The 18,609-nt window shown below is 39.0% G+C and overlaps 3 protein-coding genes across 5 annotated transcripts in view; all 3 read right to left on the bottom strand.

Moving 5' to 3' along the window:
• Nucleotides 1-591, bottom strand: part of cd8b (cd8 beta) — a 5,108-nt gene extending 4,517 nt beyond the window's left edge. Inside the window, exon 1 of the mRNA XM_014017062.1 lies at nt 323-591. Within this exon, the coding sequence (XP_013872516.1) occupies nt 323-377 (55 nt within the window). The 5' untranslated portion in view covers nt 378-591. The remainder of the gene's footprint in view (nt 1-322) is intronic.
• A 4,317-nt stretch (nt 592-4,908) lies between these two features.
• Nucleotides 4,909-12,158, bottom strand: zmat1 (zinc finger matrin-type 1). 3 transcript variants are annotated; one of them, XM_014017064.1, is made up of 7 exons: nt 12,011-12,158; nt 10,476-10,582; nt 10,298-10,369; nt 9,947-10,079; nt 6,953-7,219; nt 6,624-6,675; nt 4,909-6,087 (listed from the first exon to the last, which is right to left on the bottom strand). In XM_014017064.1, exons 1-7 carry the CDS (start codon nt 12,141-12,143, stop codon nt 5,184-5,186), a joined length of 1,668 nt encoding a protein of 555 aa, XP_013872518.1. In that variant the 5' UTR covers nt 12,144-12,158; the 3' UTR covers nt 4,909-5,183. The 3 variants fall into 3 exon arrangements, with proteins under 3 accessions (XP_013872518.1, XP_013872517.1, XP_013872519.1); XM_014017063.1 differs by having other exon boundaries at nt 6,624-6,714; XM_014017065.1 differs by lacking the exon at nt 12,011-12,158 and adding an exon at nt 11,050-11,079 and having other exon boundaries at nt 6,624-6,714.
• Nucleotides 12,159-12,667: 509 nt separating this feature from the next.
• Nucleotides 12,668-13,777, bottom strand: gnrh2 (gonadotropin-releasing hormone 2). Its single transcript, XM_014017066.1, has 4 exons — nt 13,725-13,777; nt 13,308-13,447; nt 13,135-13,218; nt 12,668-12,899 (listed from the first exon to the last, which is right to left on the bottom strand). Exons 2-4 carry the CDS (start codon nt 13,437-13,439, stop codon nt 12,861-12,863), a joined length of 255 nt encoding a protein of 84 aa, XP_013872520.1. The 5' UTR covers nt 13,440-13,447; nt 13,725-13,777; the 3' UTR covers nt 12,668-12,860.
• Nucleotides 13,778-18,609: the final 4,832 nt, after the last annotated feature.

The following is an 18,609-nucleotide window of genomic DNA, read 5'->3' on the forward strand; positions in this document are numbered from 1 at the left end:
TATATTATGTGTATATATATGTATGTATATTATGTGCACTAGAAGGCCTACGACTGTAAATCTCTAAAATGTAGATAAAAATGTTTTAAGTATCACACCAAAAGTTGCCATTTAGCTAAACTCAAAAACTCATCATTCTGTCTGGCATAAATAAAGACTAACTGTGACAAACACAAATTTAAACATTTAAACAATTCCAGCATCAGTCTGAGCCGATGACGGCGCCTCACACTCTTCTCTCTTATGGAGCGCTGATGATGACAAACAGTGAAGGCCTACGACAAAACAAATCAACAACAACAGAGAAAATAAAGCGTCTCACCAGAGGTCCACGCCGGCAGCATCAGTAAAGTCCACGCCAGTCGCAGGGAGATCATTGTGTCGACTCGCTGGTGTGTTTAGGTGTGTGTAGCTGGAGGAAGGTGCTGATACTTTCTGTTCCTGCAGTCGGTCTGTCAGAGAGGATGAGGAAACTGTGCTGACGAGGCCCTCGGGCTTCAAGGTAACACCCCACACAGGATCAGATTGGCCCACAGCGCTGGGGGCCCCCAGCATGGACATTTACTGTATACTCTGAATTTACAACTACACAGAGTTATACCTGGAGCTGGTGAGCAAAAAGAAGGTTTTCATTTGTGTTTTCTGTTGTTCAGAGAGCTGAGGTGAAGCCTCGAAACGTCGTTGAAGAAATCATCTCTGTGGCATAAAAATCACATATCAACATTACGGCCTTTYAGCTGACATAAACTAAATGAATTAAAACATGCAGAAGGCAGAAAACATGTCAGACACAGTGTGATGCTCATCATTAACGCTCTTGTCGTGGATAAAACAAGCGGCGGGCTGCTTCAGTTGAGTTTTCTAACACACGGATCAGGAAAATGTTTCATGACAGCTGACATGATGTCTTCGTATCAAACAATAAAAAAGTAAAATCCTAAAGCAGCAGTTTGCAGCTCTGTGGTCTCAACAGGTGTGTGACCTAGAGTTCAGCAAAACTGAACCTGATGCAGTTTTATGTGCAGAGCGCTGAAAGGAAACACTGATGAACTGAGTTTACATTCAGTTTTAATCAATGAAGGTTAGTTAGCGACACAAGCAGCTGGAAGCTACACTGTAAACTTTCTGCTTGTCTGTGGGATTCTGTAAAACTACGTCTTTATATTATTCAATGCAAAATCTTTCATTCAAGTGAATATGTATTTTTTGATAAACCAATATATTTATGTATATTTTATCCCAGTGAGTGTTTTTAAAACATTTTCTTGACTGTTTAATTTGAGTCAAAAAGAAAAATTAAGTAGGTCCTCTGGACGGGTTCTTCTTTAATGAAATGTTTAATTTGAGAAGGATTGGTCTCAAGGCCAGGTCTTTGAGTTTTATGGAGACCCAGTAAAAGTCAAACTGATGTGAAGACGAAGAGGAAACAGATTCAGACACGAAAATCTATCCGTTGTTTCTTCTAAAGGCTGATAAGATCCAAAACTGTCCTCTTTCTATTTTTAACATCATCATTTGGGTCATCTAAACTAGGCCTGCCACGATTAGTCGTTTAGTCGACGACTAATCGATTCCTAAAATAGTCGATGACTAGTTTAATAATCGATTAATCATTTTTTTGTTTGTTCTTTACTTTGTTTTTCTCTCCAAACTGCTTTGACACCTTCCACTGCCACATCGGCCTTTCTGTCCTTGACACACATGCACAGTAGTGGTAACTGGGGTAGGCTGTGGACGTCACAAGACATTATACAGACAGGCTCTGGAATCATGGCTACCTGACAATGGAGCTGAAAAGTGTGGGATCATTTTAAGAAAATGAAAGAGAAACCTGTGTAATATCTGCAGAGCAGAACTTGCCTTCCACGGCAATTATTTTTAGTTAGCATATAGCTAAAATCTAACCATGGTTATATAATAGCAGCTGCATTCTGGCGCAATAAACTGTAAGTTTTATATTCAATTAACATATGATCCAATTAGTCGACTAATCGAAAAAATAATCGGTGATTAATCGACTATAAAAATAATCGTTTGTGGCAGCCCTAATCTAAACCAGATCTACTCAAATGTTTTGGGTCTGGGGACCGCTTACAGAGAAAAACATTTTCAAAGACTGTTTCAAATACCTCACGCTGATCAAAAATTATTTATATATAAATAATTTTTTCTTAGGTTAAAAATGTTAATTTTGCTGGCATATTGGTCCCCATGTGTATATGTACTTTTAGAAAATGGTATGACACAATTAATAATTTATTGTCATTTATTTTGCTCCCCGACCCCTGGTGGGGCTGGGACCCCAGTTTGAGAAGCTCTGATCTAAATGATCGAACATATACAGATGTGTTTAATTACTGAAGTGCAGCTTCAACAAGGTGTCAAGTAAAATTAGAGATTTGTTCTTGAACACATTTCCTTTGTTTTGTGCAGTTTGGCCATTGATGGTGATGAGCTCTCTCTCTCTTTTGATAAAAAAAAACTCAATTGTTGTTAAACCAACACATCTGTGTGCAGAAAACACCAGCTCAGCAAATGTTGGACTTTCTCCATGAGTTCAGCTTGCAATAAGAAAACAAAACATCCTCAAAGACACGAAACAAAAAGTCATCTTTCTGGTTCTGACTCGATTTACAATTCGTGTTTTATTTAAGATTATAGAAAATATTAAGAGTGGTTAATGTTACATTATTAAATCATTCAATGACACTAATCAGTGATTTCCATCTTTCAGCTCAATAAAATAACTTCACTTCTTTAATTTGGATATAACGCACTGGACATATTTCTAGTTTCTCTCAGACGTTAGGTTGAGTCAACAAATACGGTTGAAAACGTGGAGTCAAAGCAAAGAGTTAAAATGTTGGGCCTTCCAATGAGATGTGAAATGAACGCAGAATAATTAGAAGTTTAAAACGGAGCAAATGAAGATGAAGGTTGAGTTTTTTTTTTATAGTTTTGACCAGAGAAGTGACGCAGTTTTTGACCGAAACCACAACCACAAACGGACAGCGGTGTTGATTTTGGAGTTGTAACTTGGTAATGTTATTAATAATTTAAATAAATTATTGGAATCAATCAGCAGTGAAGTCAAATTGTGATTTTAATGCACAATGTTTCTGTGTGTAACGTTCCAAAAGCTCAGGGAGATGCTGTAAATTCTAAGTGATACTTTTACATCTGTAAGTTTGTGACGGCACATTTCAGTCAGGTGCAACATCAGCACCGAGTTCAATTTATTTTACTGTTTTCTCTGCAGCGAAAACTGAACCACCTAAATGTCTGGGTTCCTCAGGGGTACAGAATGGTCTAGTGGGGGGTCTTAAAGCGAGAGGATGTGGGCAGCCTACAGCTCTGCGAGGGGGTCGAACACTTAAGCGAGATGAGGAACGAGACCACAGGATTCTTTGAAAACAGGAGATCTCAGGGGGGCTTCAGAGACGCGCTCGGCACGTCGAGGAGCTGCGAAGCCTTTGTTGGTCTCTGCCTCTCCGCCTTCAACCTAGAGCTGAGCTGCTTCATCTCCACTCTTTCAAGTCACTTTTCTCTCAACATGTCATAATGTCGCTGAGTATCAGCACTTTATTCATATTCACGGCTGAATCTTCACACACTGTTTTATTTGGTTCCCATCCAGTTTAAAGCTAACTCCAGGATCAGACCTGGCTTCAGATGTGAGTTTGTTCATGTTAAAAAGGAGCGGTTTTGACATGCTGTGCCTGCTTTGTCCAGTTTTAGAATTGGCAGTCAGAGAGGCCTCACTTCCCCCAAAACTTCAGACGATTCGATGAAGCGATACATTTGACTTGTTTAAAACAACGCAGAGTGAATCTTGGGGAGTCAGGATGATAAGAACTCCCTTTTTTTTTTCAGAATCCACCTCATCTTGTTTCTAAACATGAAATTTGTAAAGAGCTGTACTCATTTGAACTCTTGCACCTGCGTGACCCCAAACACTTTATGTGCAAACATACACACATGAACGTGCACATATTGTAGATTGAGGAAATGCCCCTTTTTTTGTTGTTTTATATGTGTCTTATCTGGTGCAGTGCGTGCAACAATTTCTTATTTATTGAGCATCAAATTTAAAAAAAAACTACAACTCTTTACACGTGTAACTGCTTTCCTCCAGCCTCTGCACCTGTGAGTGAAAACACCAAGAAACTCGAGAGGAAAGAAATGATTGGCTTTCATGGCCTTTGGGCTTTAATTTCCTTTACTGCRTGCAGCTCAACATCGCCAACCACAGGCTGCTGCAGGGCTTACAGTCTGTTCCTGACAGAAACATCACACTTTAAACAATCCATCTTTTAAAAAACTGAAGGATACTTTAAGATGAAAAGCAAAAACCGGAGTAATATAAACACTGCAGCCAACGTTGAGCTGTGAATAACAATTATTAACAGATGTTAAAGTAAAAACGAACCAACACCTCCTGAAACACATTGAAAATTTAAATGAAAAAATCCTGAACTCATAAGCGACTCGAACAGGGCTAGCCAGCTAGCATGTTAGAGCACCACCTCTGGGCTACAAGAGGAAGTAAAATGAAAGCTTAAAGGAGACATATCATGATTTCAAATCCTTCTTCTTCACATTTAAATCATGGTCTATATAAAGTGCAACTGCAATGCTTCGGTCTGATTTCCTCCTTATTGTAACTCCACAAGCCCCTCTTTCACCTCTTTCCTGAGAACAACTCATTTTGAGGCTGTCTCTTTATATTAAAACGAGGCACTTCACATCCCACCCCCCTCCAGCTTCCAGAGCGGTCCATTTTACTTTGAGGGTTTACGACTGTATAGCAGCACAGAGACGTTTTATTTCCAAACTAATTAAAAGATGCCAACAACAGAAGACTTGTCCATCCAGCCTCATATGTTGGAACCAGAGTCTGACCCAGAGCCAGAGGAGAATGAAGATGAAATTGTAGTTGGTAAGTCCAGACCTCATTTAGAAGTTCCATCGCAAATAATTTGACACAACAGTTAGAAAACGTCATGGAAAATTAAGGAATGTGAACAGAATATAAAGATATCTACACAACACCGAGAGAGACTAAGAGTAGACAAGAAAATGTATTTACCGGCTATAAAAGTGAATTTTGCATGATATGTCCCCTTTAATAGCTACAAGGCTACATAAATAAAGTGAGTGGTCCTGGTTTAGTTTATGTGAGATCACCAGCCCAGAATAGAGTCGTCCCACAGCTTCTCCTCCTCTGTCCTTGTGTCTGCTTTCTCTTTGCTTCTCTTTTTCTCCTTCTTTGGTTTAGATTTAACCGGCTTATCATTCCCGCTCTGGTCAGTGTTCATGTCAGTCTGTGTATTTAGCCGAGTTTCTTCTCTATTTCCCATCATGTGCTCTGGTTCTAATGTCTCTCTCTCTGTCTTTTCTTTGCCCGTCTGACTTTCGTTTTCTTTACATCTGTGACTTTTCAGTGTCTTCTTCTGCTCTTCCTCCTCCGACTCTAAAGACGGTTCTCTTTCCTTCTCCTCAGAGTCTCTCTCTCTCCTCCGGCGTTTCCTCCTCCTCCCCTTCGTCTCTGTCTCCTCGTCTCCACCTCCATCTCTCTTTAGTCTTTTAATTCTCCTCTTTCCTCTGGGTCTGTGTTTCTCTTCATCACTTTCACTCGTGTGGGAGCTGTAAGAGGAATATGATGAAGTGCTGTAAGGGGGGGACACTGAGAGTCTCCTGTGTTGCTCCCTGGTTGGGGGATGACTGGAGAACTGTGGGAAACTGGAAAATAGAGGGCAGGTGTAGTTGGAGCTCTGGGAGTGCCCCACTGGACCCAGATATAAAGGATGTTCTGTTCCAAACCCAGGATGATGATGAGAGTGGTGGTGGTTTACGGGGTTAAGTGTATATTGAGAACTTTCTTGCCAGTTCCTCTTTATTAATTCCTCTTGTTCTACCTCTCGGTCTTCTTCGTTGTCCTTTTGTTTGCCTTCTTGAGGAAGAATTAGATTGGTCCTGGGGGTGACCCCCCGTGCCTTCTGCACTTCAATGTAATCTGCCAGCTCATCAGCAAATGTGCTGTAGACTTTAGGTTGGGATTTGCAAAGATCGCTGATCTTCTTCTTCCTGGACATGAACAACAACAAAAACACTACTAGATCGTATTTCAGTCAAACAAATGGTAATGAAGCATAAAAGTAAAGTCAAAGGAACTTCTGGGTGTCTGAAACAAACCTCACCTAACTAAAATAACTCAAAATTATAACATATTTGTGGGGGGCGCTTTGTGCTAATATGCGGCAAGAGTTTAGGCAGCTCCACGTGGCTGCATGAGATTCAAGGATTTCTCAAACATGCATGAATGAGTCAAAGCAACACTTTGTTTTTGATGAGGGAATGACATCATAACATGATATAAAACTCTTACATAATACCCCCTCCATACCAAAGCAGGACCAGATGGTTTATCTAATTTCTTTAAACTGTCCAATCCTGTCTGCAGCAGCTTTGAAACTACTTTCTGCTTATGCAATTTGCATCTGGTCCTGTCTGACTCAAAACCCAACATCAAGGCGCAAAGAGAGATTGAAAATAAATGCTTAAACTGAAACTGCAATAAAATCAGTGCAGTAACTTCAGTAAACAGTGTCTTTTAATCTTACCTGGTCTGATGTTTGTTTCCCTGCAGGTGAGCCTGGTAAATCTCCACAGAGCCTAATTTCACACCACAAATGTGACACATAAAGGAGGTGGCTGGAGGCAAAATTTAACAAAATGACACTGAAACAGTTGTTTATCTAAACAAAACAAATATGTCATAGCAGTCAATCAACACACACTTGCTAGTTTTATGTATTCTTATTTAAAATGGAATCAAACCCTAAATCTAAGCAGGCTAAATAAATGTAAGTTAAATCATCTTTTTATTGTGATTTAATGTTTTCTTGGCTCCATCTAGTGGCTGTCAGGTTCTTGACTAGAAGTTGTTCACCTTGTTGAACATCGTCTCCCAGTTGTTTGAGCAGCGCCTGTCTGGACTGGTTCCTGTGGTGTTTGCGTCCGTTGTAGTGCTGCAGAGCCATCTGTGAATTGTTGAAGGAGGCAGCACACAACGGACAGTACTTGTTGGGATCTTTCAGGTCCACCTCGGTGTCACAGGAAGCTGGGGCGGGTGCTGGATCCAGCTGAAGCTCCTTGTTTTCCTCTTGGACCGGTTTCTGTACCGTGTTTCTGTGATCCTGAACTTGTGAGTTCTTGTCTGTAAAGTCATCAGGAAATGATGGAATCCTGGTTAGGTTGTATGTCTTTCATTAAACTGAACTAAACAGGCTGAATTAGCATGGTGTGAATTATGTTTACTGTAAATATAAAAATCCAGATCTCCTGACCAGAGGTGTCAAATGTATTCATATTCATTACTTAAGTACAAGTAGGGTTTAAAATACCTTTTTTAAGTAGAAGTATCATCTAAAGCTTTTTACTTAAGTGAAGATGTAAAAGTACTGATTTCAAAACTAATTAAAATATAAAACTCAAAGTAATGTAAAGGCCCTGTCACACAACTTTTGCCAACTTACGAACATTTTAAAGACGTCTACGTTTAAGATGGAACTGAAAAAAAATCAAAGGAAGCTTCTTTTCAGCGTGTACATAATGTATTTTTAACAAACTGTTCAAACATAAAACTTTTATTAGCAATTTAGACATAAAAAAATGTTTTATAAGTTGGCATAAGTTGTCTAGTGTGATAGGACCTTAAGAGCCATTAAGCACAAAAGCTTAGGATACACCACAGGGACTAACAGTGTACATCCCCGCCTCCCAAAAATACATTTTTCTAAAGGCAATGTTAACTATAAAATATAATAAAAAGTCAATGTTTAAAAATCTGTGATGCACTAGTCTACCTGTTTCAGCCACATTATATACATCTCTGTCACAGTCATCTTCAAAATAAAATACATGTGTCTGACATGTGCTGCTGGAGTGTGACATGATTTGATTCATACCGGTGTGATCGATCGTACAAACCAACGTGTCAGAATGGTATATATTTATACTTCTTATCCAACTACAATGAACTCTATCCAGGAGGCACAATTTATTTATATACAGTGGTTTGCAAAAGTATTCATACCCCTTGAACTTTTCCATATTTTGTCACATTACAACCACAAACATAAATATATTTCACTGGAATTTAATGTGAAAGACCAACACAAAGTGGTATACAATTGTGAAGTGGAAGCAAAATTTTACATGAATCAAAACATTTTTTACAAATAAAAAACTGAAAAGTGCGACGTGCAAAAGTATTCAGCCCTCTTTTCCCTGAGTGCAACCAATTGCATTCAGAAGTTGCCTGATGACTGCTAATGACTCAAAAGGGTCCACCTGTGTGTAATCTAATCTCAGTACAAATACAGCTGCTCCGTGACGGCCTCAGATGTTGGTTAAGAGAATATTGGGGAGCAAACAGCATCATGAAGTCCAAAGAACACACCAGACAGGTTAGGAATATGGTTTTGGAGAAGTTTAAAGCAGGCTTAGGTTATAAAAAGATTTCCCAAGCTTTGAACATCTCACGGAGCACTGTTCAATCCATCATCCGGAAATGGAAAGAGTATGGCACCACAGTAAACCTGCCAAGACAAGGCCGTCCACCTAAACTTACAGGCCGAACAAGGAGATCACTGATCAGAGAGGCAGCCAAGAGGCCCATGGTGACTCTGGATGAAATGCAGAGAGCCACAGCTCAGGTGGGGGAAMCTGTCCACAGGACAACAATTAGTCGTGCACTACACAAATGTGGTCTTTATGGAAGAGTGGCAAGGAGAAAGCCATTGTTAAAAGAAAACCATAAGAAGTCCCGTTTGCAGTTTGCCAGAAGCCATGTTGAGGACACAGCAAACATGTGGAAGAAGGTGCTTTGGTCAGACGAGACCAAAATTGAACTTTTTGGCCACAATGCAAAACGCTATGTGTGGCGGAGAAAGAACACTGCACATCACTCTGAAAACACCATCCCCACTGTCAAATATGGTGGTGGCAGCATCATGCTCTGGGGGTGCTTCTCTTCAGCAGGGACCGGGAAGTTGGTCAAAGTTGATGGGAAGATGGATGGAGCCAAATACAGGGCAATCTTGGAAGAAAACCTGTTGGAGTCAGCAAAAGATTTGAGACTGGGGCGGAGGTTCACCTTCCAGCAGGACAACGACCCTAAACATAAAGCCAAAGCTACAATGGAGTGGTTTAAAAAAAAGAATATTCATGTGTTAGAATGGCCCAGTCAAAGTCCAGACCTAAACCCAATTGAGAATTTGTGGCAAGATCTCAAAACTGCTGTTCACAAACGCTCTCCATCCAATCTGACTGAGCTTGAGCTGTTTTGCAAGGAGGAATGGGCAAGAATTGCAGTCACTAGATGTGCAAAGCTGGTGGAGACATACCCTAAAAGACTTGCAGCTGTAATTGCAGCAAAAGGTGGCTCCACAAAGTATTGACTCAGGGGGGCTGAATAMTTTTGCACGTCGCACTTTTCAGTTTTTTATTTGTAAAAAATGTTTTGATTCATGTAAAATTTTGCTTCCACTTCACAATTGTACACCACTTTGTGTTGGTCTTTCACATTAAATTCCAGTGAAATATATTTATGTTTGTGGTTGTAATGTGACAAAATATGGAAAAGTTCAAGGGGTATGAATACTTTTGCAAACCACTGTAGTTTGTTTTGTTTTTTACCTGAACAGTGACAAGCTGGAATGAAAACAAGCCCAAGTGAAATAGAAATGAAACGGTTTGTAAGGAGTAGAAAGTACAGATAACTGCCTAAATATAAAGATTAGATGAAAAACGAGGTCTGAAAAAAATAATTACTCCACTAAAGTATAATGAAACAACATTTCTACTGAAGTAACAAAGCATTTGTAGCTACTCCCTTACTTGACACCTCTGCTCCTGACTTCTTCACCCGAGCAACACTTGCCTGATGGTTGACTTTGTTTACGGAGATTCTTAGCGTGGACTTTGCCTTCATAGTGCGACTTTGCCACCACGTTCGAACTAAACACCATGTTACACAGCTCGCAGAAACGGTTTTTATCACTGAGCATGGTGTGCTGCAGAAAGACAAACATTATTTTGGCAGGTCATAAAACAGCAGAATCGCTCTTTGACACGATCAGTTCAACCCAACAAGTAAATAAATGTCCCACTAATGCAGCTTTGACCACATGACGTGTTTTGGAAAAATCCAGCTTATGCTTCTTACAATGACACAACGACTGTATTTAAGTGCTCATTTCTTGTATTTAAAAAAAAGCAAACACACACTAACTTTGGCTCCTGTGGTGGTCTCTGCTCTCGCAGCTTCAAGGAAGACTTTGACTTTCTGTGCGTGTTTTTTCCCCTTCAGAGAGAAAAGATGTGAGGAGTTATTAGGCAGACTCACACTTGGTTTTGTAAAGATGAGTGTCTCGCTGTTTTACATTGGAGGCCTGGAAATCGGTGCTTACCTCATAGTGAGCCAGTCGGTGAGATTCAGACATCAGCTGAGAGGAGCAGACGTGGCAGTACGCGTCACTGAGGAGGCCCTTCAGGAAGTCCTCGTCACTCTTTGCTCCTGTGTGACACAGTCACATTTGAATAAACATTAAATAACATTTAATGGGACTTTTGGTTTGTTCCACACAGAAAACAGAGCATATTTAATTTCTTACCATAACATTAAAAATTGATTCAATAATTTGCAGCACTCCAGTACACAAATCTAGATATTGTTCATTGAAAACATAAGATATCAGACTTTGATTTCTGATAATTTAAGGCCTGACTCGCTGGTATTGCTGCTGATAGTTTTCTTGCCTTTTCTGAAAACAGGAAGCAGATCAGCTCTTCACCTTTTTAAGACATTGCTCTGATATATTTTTTAAAATCAAGTATTATTTCTTAAAGGCTCAAACCTGCTGATTCTGGTTTCTCTCTCAGAACCAGTGGGAGAAAACAATCTCACCCCCTCTCTACCTTTAAACAAAATGAAAATCTGTGTTCATAATTAATGGTGTGCTTCCTGACTTTAATTTTACTTGCCTTGCAGATATAACAAGTAATTTCGTCCTAAATTCCTCCACCCTCTTGACCTGCTGTTGATGATGTAAATTAGTTCCATGTTGCTATCATGGACTTGAAAAAACAAAGATTTAATTATATTTTCTGGGTTTTAATCTGGTCAAGCTGAAAATTAGTGCATTTCAGTCACCAGCTGATTGTTATCTTTAATAAATCACCACACTGTTAAAACCAGAACCTGTGCCAAACCACATCCAAAAACAAAAGAATAAACAGATGAAACCCAATTTGCCTGGGTAAATTTTTAAAAGCTGAAATAAGTTTAAATTCACACTTGATTTTAGAAAATCTGTTGATTTTGTATTTGTAACCCTTCGAGACTTTATTCTTAAAAAATATATATTGTGTAACTATGTTCCTGTACAGTTCATGCAGTTTATCCATTAATAAAAGGAAGTTTTAAAACTAGTTTTAGACAATGACTGGATAAAAAAGTTGATATATATATATATATATATATATATATATGACAAAACAGGCTTAATTCACATTTCTATTGACTGTTTATTTTAAGCAGGAGCTACTAAATATGGTGCTTCACTTCCCCAGGGAACCTGAATTTGTGTATTGGCTTCCATTATGCACATTGTTCTTGTATCAATTCTTTTACTTTCAACACTTAAAAGCGATCAAAATAACATTAACACATAAGCTAATTAACATTAACTGATAGTTAGCGTGTAGTTTGTTAAAATTTCAGATGACCCGTAAGATTTTATTTGGTGGTTTTGTTGGGGCTCTAGTTCGCAAAAATTAGAAGACACATAAGACACGGCACACCTCCCATCTTTAATGAAAAGCTGCTTCCCCCCTTCACATTACAGCTGTTTAGCCAAAAAGCTAACTAGCTCAACGAGCTAGTTAGCCAGTGAGCTAAAAAGCTTACGCTGGCTCCAATGTTTACGTTCCAGTCACAACTCACCTTTAACCTGGGAATTATCAGTTAGACTGTTTATTACTTTATCAGCACCAGAAGCCGTATTAGGGGAGACATTAATGCTGTTATGGGCGTTTGACCCCGCAGTTAGCATTGGACAGACATTAAGATCCGCCATGTTTGTTTACTCTTGCTTCCCTGTTTGGCGCATGCGCAGTAACGTGAACTAAAGTTTCTAAATTATAAAAGTTTTTTTTTAATTAATCATACTTTTCCAAATTAGATTTTTACATTTCTTTTTATTTTAAAGTTTGTAACATATTATTTGACGATAAAACTAAACAACCTATCTGTGCAAAAGTCTTGGACAAAGCAGTGGACACTACTATACTGTATATAATTATAAATTATTATTATTAAATTATTCAACAATAGCCAACAAGATCTGTCTTCCTCTAAGTATATATATAGTAGCAAAATAATTTATTTGATATTATGTGCACTTGTTTTAAAATTTTAATACAGTTTATTTCTGTCAGCATGAACTACTGAAAGTTTTTTTTATTAACATGTGATTTCACATTAATTCAGTTTATCAAGTACAGTATTTGTCTGCATTTTGTCAAAGTCCTACTTTTCCACACTTTATATATAATCCACATGTGCTTCAAGTAACTGTGAACACAAATGAGAGGATAAAAGTATCAAAACAGACACTTTATTTTGGGACATTATGTTTTACAATTGTTTGCCATGGAACAAAAAACAAAACAGTGCAATACTGGAGAGCAGATTTACTGATAAAAGTAACATAAGGAAAACAGAATTACTCCAAGACAACGACACTTTAAAAATGGTCACAGGTTTTTTAAAAAAAGTAAAGTAAAAGCAGTTGTTACTTTCTTTTCTGGAGCTCTCTGGTCAAAGCATCCAGCTGTGAAGACAGAGTGTAGACAATTAATTTTACATTGACCTGACGTACAGTTTTTCAGCATAGCAAATATGTTTCAGCTTTTTTCTGTATTTTTATTAGGCTATTATTATTTTTTACTTTCTGTGCACAGAATTCACAAGCAAGTAGGCTTTATTTCATTCTATAGTATAATAAATGAGTGGATATTGTGGTTTTTGCATTTTAAATGAAGTGCAGATTCTACATGTTCACTTACAACGATGTCCCTCAGGATGTTCCTCCTCTGGGGTCTTAGGTAGCCACATTCTCCTGCCTCACACAACTTAATATCTTCTGAAATCTGAAGAAAAACAACATCGGGATCTTCAGTCTCAAAACTGCTCAGTGAGTGATTAAAAGACGCACAAGCACAGAAACACTGAACCGAACCTCCGGGCCTCCAAAGGAGTCCAACTCCCTCTTGCCTCCGGGGTACCAGCCATGAGACCAGTGCTGAGCGGAGGTCAGCTGAGCCCCCACATACAGGAGCAGCCCCAGCAACAGAACCAACCGAGACTTCATTCTCTCACCTGAAAACAACCAGACACTTCAGTTATCCACTCTCACCTCCAAAAAAAGTAGTTTGAATTTTCTCTAAATAATCCAGAATGTTGCTTTTCTCCTAAAATAGTTTGATCGAATAAAATAGTTGCATGCAATCAATCAATAAAACATGAATATGTTAAAATAGAAACTTAAAGACTTAACAGTTCACTTTGAAGTGCTGCACAACTTCATTTAAAAATAAGCTTGAAAATTTGAAGAATGGGAGCTTTTAGATCAGTAAATTGGAGGAGTTGTCCTTACCTTTGTTTTGGTTCTGAAAACTTCAGGTCCTGCAGAAGCTTAAAGTTTGTTCTTCAGCTGATCTTCACAGGTAGTTAACTGCAGAGATTCCCTCTCCCTTCTCTTTAATATATGAAACCCCCCACCCCACCCCCATCAACGCACTCAGCGTCCATCACTACAGCTTTAATCTGCGTGACCTCAAAGGTAAAATAAAAGGATGGGATCAAGAGGTCCAGAAGACCCGTCTGATTCCAATTATGTCCTACAAACAGAACCGACACCTCTGAGTTGCTCATCTGCTGACGTGATTTCCTTCTAAACACCGTTGGTCTGGGTAAATATTAAATCTGTGCTTCACAAGATCAGGAGGACATCTCCAAAGTGATTATTCTTGTTTTAAAACTGTCACTTTAAAATGCTGTATTTCCAGATGGGACTAAATTATATGTAAATCCCTTTCAAAATAAAAGCCCGTTAAAATTAAATAATAAATAACATGTTTTGTTTTATTCAGCAGTAAAATAAAATTATGTGTACGTAAACTCGAATAACTAAAATAACTCAAATACAGCTTTTTATTATAAATATTAATAAACAAAACTGTTTATATGAAATGATTATAATAAATTGTTAAACAAAGAGGCAATGTTGTATTTTACTATTTGTACCCTGAAATGACTGAATGTAATATAAATGTGTTTATTTAAAGCATGACAATGCTTCGAATCATGTGTCGACTAGTTGGATGGAAAGCTTCAATGCATCATGAAGCTTCATCTCACCATCACTGGTGTGCACCGCTTCGAACCGTGCTGCTCAAAATGTGCCAGACGCACTGCTTGGCTTCTACCCCTAGATGCGCATTCACCATTGACTTTGCATCCCGAAGTGCAGTCGCAAAAACCATCAAGCGCTACAAAGAAACTGGCTCACATGAGGACCACCCCAGGAAAGGACGACCAAGAGTCACCTCAGCTGCGGACGATAAGTTCATCTGAGTCACCAGCCTCAGAAATGACAGGTTAACAGCAGCTCAGATCAGAGAACAGGTCAATGTCACACAGAGTTCTAGCAGCAGACACATCTCTAGAACAACTGTTCAGAGGAGACTGTGTGAATCAGGCCTTCATGGTGAAATAGCTGCTAGGAAACCACTGCTAAGGACAGGCAACAAGCAGAAGAGACTTGTTTTGGTTAAAGAACACAAGGAATGGACTTTAGACCAGTGGAAATCTGTGCTTTGGTCTGATGAGTCCAAATTGGAGATCTTTGGTTCCAACCACCGTGTCTTTGTGTGATGCAGAAAAGGTGAACGGATGGACCCTACATGCCTGGTTCCCAACGTGAAGCATGGAGGAGGAGGTGTGATGGTGTGGGGTGCTTTGCTGGTGACATCGTTGGGGATTTATTCAAAACTGAAGGCATACTGAACCAGCATGGCTACCACAGCATCTTACAGCTGCATGCTATTCCATTCAGTTTGTGTTTAGTTGGACCATCATTTATTTTTCTACAGGACAATGACCCCAAACACACCTCCAGGCTGTGTAAGGGCTTTCTGACCAAGAAGGAGAGTGATGGGGTGCTGCAACAGATGACCTGGCCTCCACAGTCACCGGACCTGAACCCAATCGAGATGGTTTGGGGTGAGCTGGACCGCAGAGTGAAGGCAAAAGGGCCAACAAGTGCTAAGCATCTCTGGGAACTCCTTCAACACTGTTGGAAAACCATTTCAGGTGACTACCTCTTGAAGCTCATCAGAGAATGAAGCAAAAGGTGGCTGCTTTGAAGAACCTAGAAAATAAGATATTTTCAGTTGTTTCACACTTTTTTGTTAAGTATGTGTTAATTCATAGCTTTGATGCTTTCAGTGTGAATCTACAATTTTAATAGTTATGAAATAAAGAAAACTTTTTGAATGAGAAGGTGTGTCCAAACCTTTGATCTGTACTGTATATAAATAGGTACCATGAGGCTCTGAATCCTCCTCGGTTAATCACCAGAGGCTGTAACATGAAGTGAGGTTAACAGTTTAGCTGCTAAAATGAGCTGAATGTCTAAGTTTTCTAAGAGCATTTCTTTGAGCCTGGTTAAGGTCCAGTCACACTATAACATTTTACATGACTTATGAAAATTGGGTTGAATAAACCACTCATATTGGTTATATTTCATCATCATTATCAAAATTTATCAATAAAGAGCTTTAACACCAGCCACAGCTGAAACAAAGTGCTGAACATCTGAAAATAAGTAAGATAAAAGAAAGCACAAAAATAGAGTGACATACAAAGATAGATTAAAAACTCCATTCAAAACACAATAAAACAACATGGTTTAACAGATAAAATCAGCAACATGTCAGGGTTTGACGCAGGAATGAACCCAAGTCCAGACGGAGGAGAGGAGCTCTAAATAAAAGTATTTTATTAAATAAAACAAAATGCTGTCGTGGCAGCAAAAAACACACAAACAAGGAGCGCAGAAAGCCAACGGGGAGACCAAGACGGTTGGTTGATACCAAACAATGAACCAGAGACGTAATGACCAGATGAGACAGAATATATACAAGAGGAGGGAGAGAGGATGGTGGACAACAGCTGAGGATAATTGATTACAAAGAGCAGACAGGTGAGAGTGAAAAAAGCAGGGAGAATGACAGAAAACAGACTGAGAGATGAGAAGTAATGACATGAATAGGACACAAGAGAGAGACAACAGACAAGACACGGATCTTCACACAACAATACATAAGAGTTGAGTCAAATCAAACCTCAGTTGTGTTGAAGGCCAATGAGTCAAAATGAGTTTTCAGTGGGGTTTTAAAAATGGACAGTGAAGGGCCTCTCCAATGTGCAAAGGCAGAGCGCTCCACAATTTAGGGATTTAGGGATATTTGATTGAATTGTTTGCATTACAGTATGCATACGTCCAAAAGAGGCTTCCCGTAGGTTTTTTTTATTCCATCTTTAGTGTTGGACAAACTTTTCAAAGTTGTCTAAAGCATTTTAGTGTAACAGTGGCTTTGTATCACCATGGTAAGAGAGAGGTGATCAGTCTGAGCCTGGTTAGATCCCAGCACAGTGGATAAGTGGTTAGAACTGATACCTCACAGAGTGAAGGTCCTGGGTTTGATCCCTAGACCTCCAAAGAGGAGGTGAAGGAGGTGCTGCAGGCTTTGGAGGAGTTGGCAGTCAACTAGGACCAGAAGAGTCAGGAAGTTGAGGACAAAACAAAAGAGTTTGAAGCTCTCAGCGAGGAGCTGAACCATAAGTCTATAAGGACGTTTAGGCTCAATGGGTTCCAAATCTGCTCWGTACAGTAATACAGAATGACTTTGTAACGTGTGTTGTTGTGTTGTCATCAGAGCTGCTTGGCCTCCATTGACTCGGAGCTTCAGAAACTGAAAGAGATGACCAAYCATCAGAAGAAACGGGTCGCTGAGATGATGTCGTTCTTACTGAAAGACCTGGCTGTGATCAGCATCGTTGTGTGGAGCAATGACATCATGGTGCCTGACTGCTGCCTGCTTCAGATGGATCCTTTGGGCCTCAAACTGTGTCTTTTCTCAAACTCACACAGGCTCAAAACATACTTTACACAATCATGGATACATCCACTCCCACCATTAGTTCTTTACATGTTAGTCAGTCCTCTGACTACATACATTTTGTGTCCATCATCAAACTGCTGGTGTAATTCAGGCTGGATATTTGATTACTTTTCTTGAGAGAATTGGTAGCTTTCTGACTCAGAACACAAGTCCACTTTTATAAATGAGGTCGAGACTTTGAAAAGACCATTCCAGCACTTTAGGTCTACCATTGGGGGGCGTTTGCTCTCTTCCTATTTATTCATGTCTTGAATCGTTTACATTTATAAAATAATTCAGGGTATTTTGGGGTTAAAATTCATTGTAATACTTTTACTGTGATTTACTTAACTTTCCTGTTTTCTTTGTATTTAYTCTGCACCTTTGCTTTTCCACATCACTTCAACAGTTAAGAAAAGTCTTATTTTTAACCCCCATTTCTCCCAACAGTAACAAATACTTTACATTTTTAGGACACATTATACAACATACCTAAATTTCTTAATTTTCCCAGAATATGTATTTACCTATTTACCTACAGTTCGGCTAGGAACAATACAACACAAGACTCAACAAATACAGCCATTATGTGACAAGAGCAGACTAAAAGCCTGAATGTTATTTACAGCAAATACGATTAAACGTACACATATGACATGGTAAATTTATATTGAGTGGATCAAATTATTGTGGGGATCATGAACAAGCAAAGGTAATCGGGCTCTGAGTCTAGCTAGCTTGATTTAAAACATCTTTATTGATCCAGGAAAATCGAGAATATTGAAGACGATGCTGAACAGCAAGTTTGTAGTTAGTTAAAAATGTTGAAGCTGAATATTTTCCAGTGTCTCAGTGTATTAGAGGAAATAAATGCTATCAAATCCAATGGTGCAGTCATTTGCTGTGTCTCAATTCAGGGCCTGCAGCAGACATAGGCACATTTGTCTGCCCCTGCCCTGAAGTTTCAGGAATGGCTAAAGGGCCATTCCAACTGTTTTCACTACCTTGAGCATCTTTCATTTGCTGTAGTTTAAAACCTAAAACACACAGAGACTTCAAACCTGGATTAGATTATTCTACACTGACTGCAGAATATTTAACCCTCCTGTTATGTTGAGGCTCACATTGACAGTCACTACTATTGCAAAGTTCTGCGTGCATAAATGTAAATTTTCATGTTAAAAACATGTTTTGCCTTTCATAAGGAATTTGAAACTTACATTATTGAACGCTGTGTGAATAAAAAGGCTGTTAAAACAATAGCTGCTTGGTCATGTTATATGAATTATACCTAATACTGTAAGTTATTGTATT

This window comes from Austrofundulus limnaeus, unplaced genomic scaffold, assembly GCF_001266775.1.
Source record: "Austrofundulus limnaeus strain Quisiro unplaced genomic scaffold, Austrofundulus_limnaeus-1.0 Scaffold160, whole genome shotgun sequence".
NCBI classification, from domain to species: Eukaryota; Metazoa; Chordata; class Actinopteri; order Cyprinodontiformes; family Rivulidae; genus Austrofundulus; species Austrofundulus limnaeus.

What these genes read in the sequence shown, in the direction of transcription:
- zmat1 (XM_014017063.1), bottom strand. Translation starts at nt 12,143, where the DNA reads ATGGCGGATCTTAATGTCTGTCCAATGCTAACTGCGGGGTCAAACGCC. An exon ending in AGACCACCACAGGAGCCAAA is followed by an intron (nt 10,080 to 10,297) that starts GTTAGTGTGTGT and finishes GTCTTTCTGCAG; the next exon opens with CACACCATGCTCAGTGATAA. An exon ending in TAAACAAAGTCAACCATCAG is followed by an intron (nt 7,220 to 9,946) that starts GCAAGTGTTGCT and finishes ATGACTTTACAG; the next exon opens with ACAAGAACTCACAAGTTCAG.
- gnrh2 (XM_014017066.1), bottom strand. Translation starts at nt 13,439, where the DNA reads ATGAAGTCTCGGTTGGTTCTGTTGCTGGGGCTGCTCCTGTATGTGGGG. An exon ending in ACTCCTTTGGAGGCCCGGAG is followed by an intron (nt 13,219 to 13,307) that starts GTTCGGTTCAGT and finishes GTTTTTCTTCAG; the next exon opens with ATTTCAGAAGATATTAAGTT. An exon ending in ACATCCTGAGGGACATCGTT is followed by an intron (nt 12,900 to 13,134) that starts GTAAGTGAACAT and finishes CTGTCTTCACAG; the next exon opens with CTGGATGCTTTGACCAGAGA.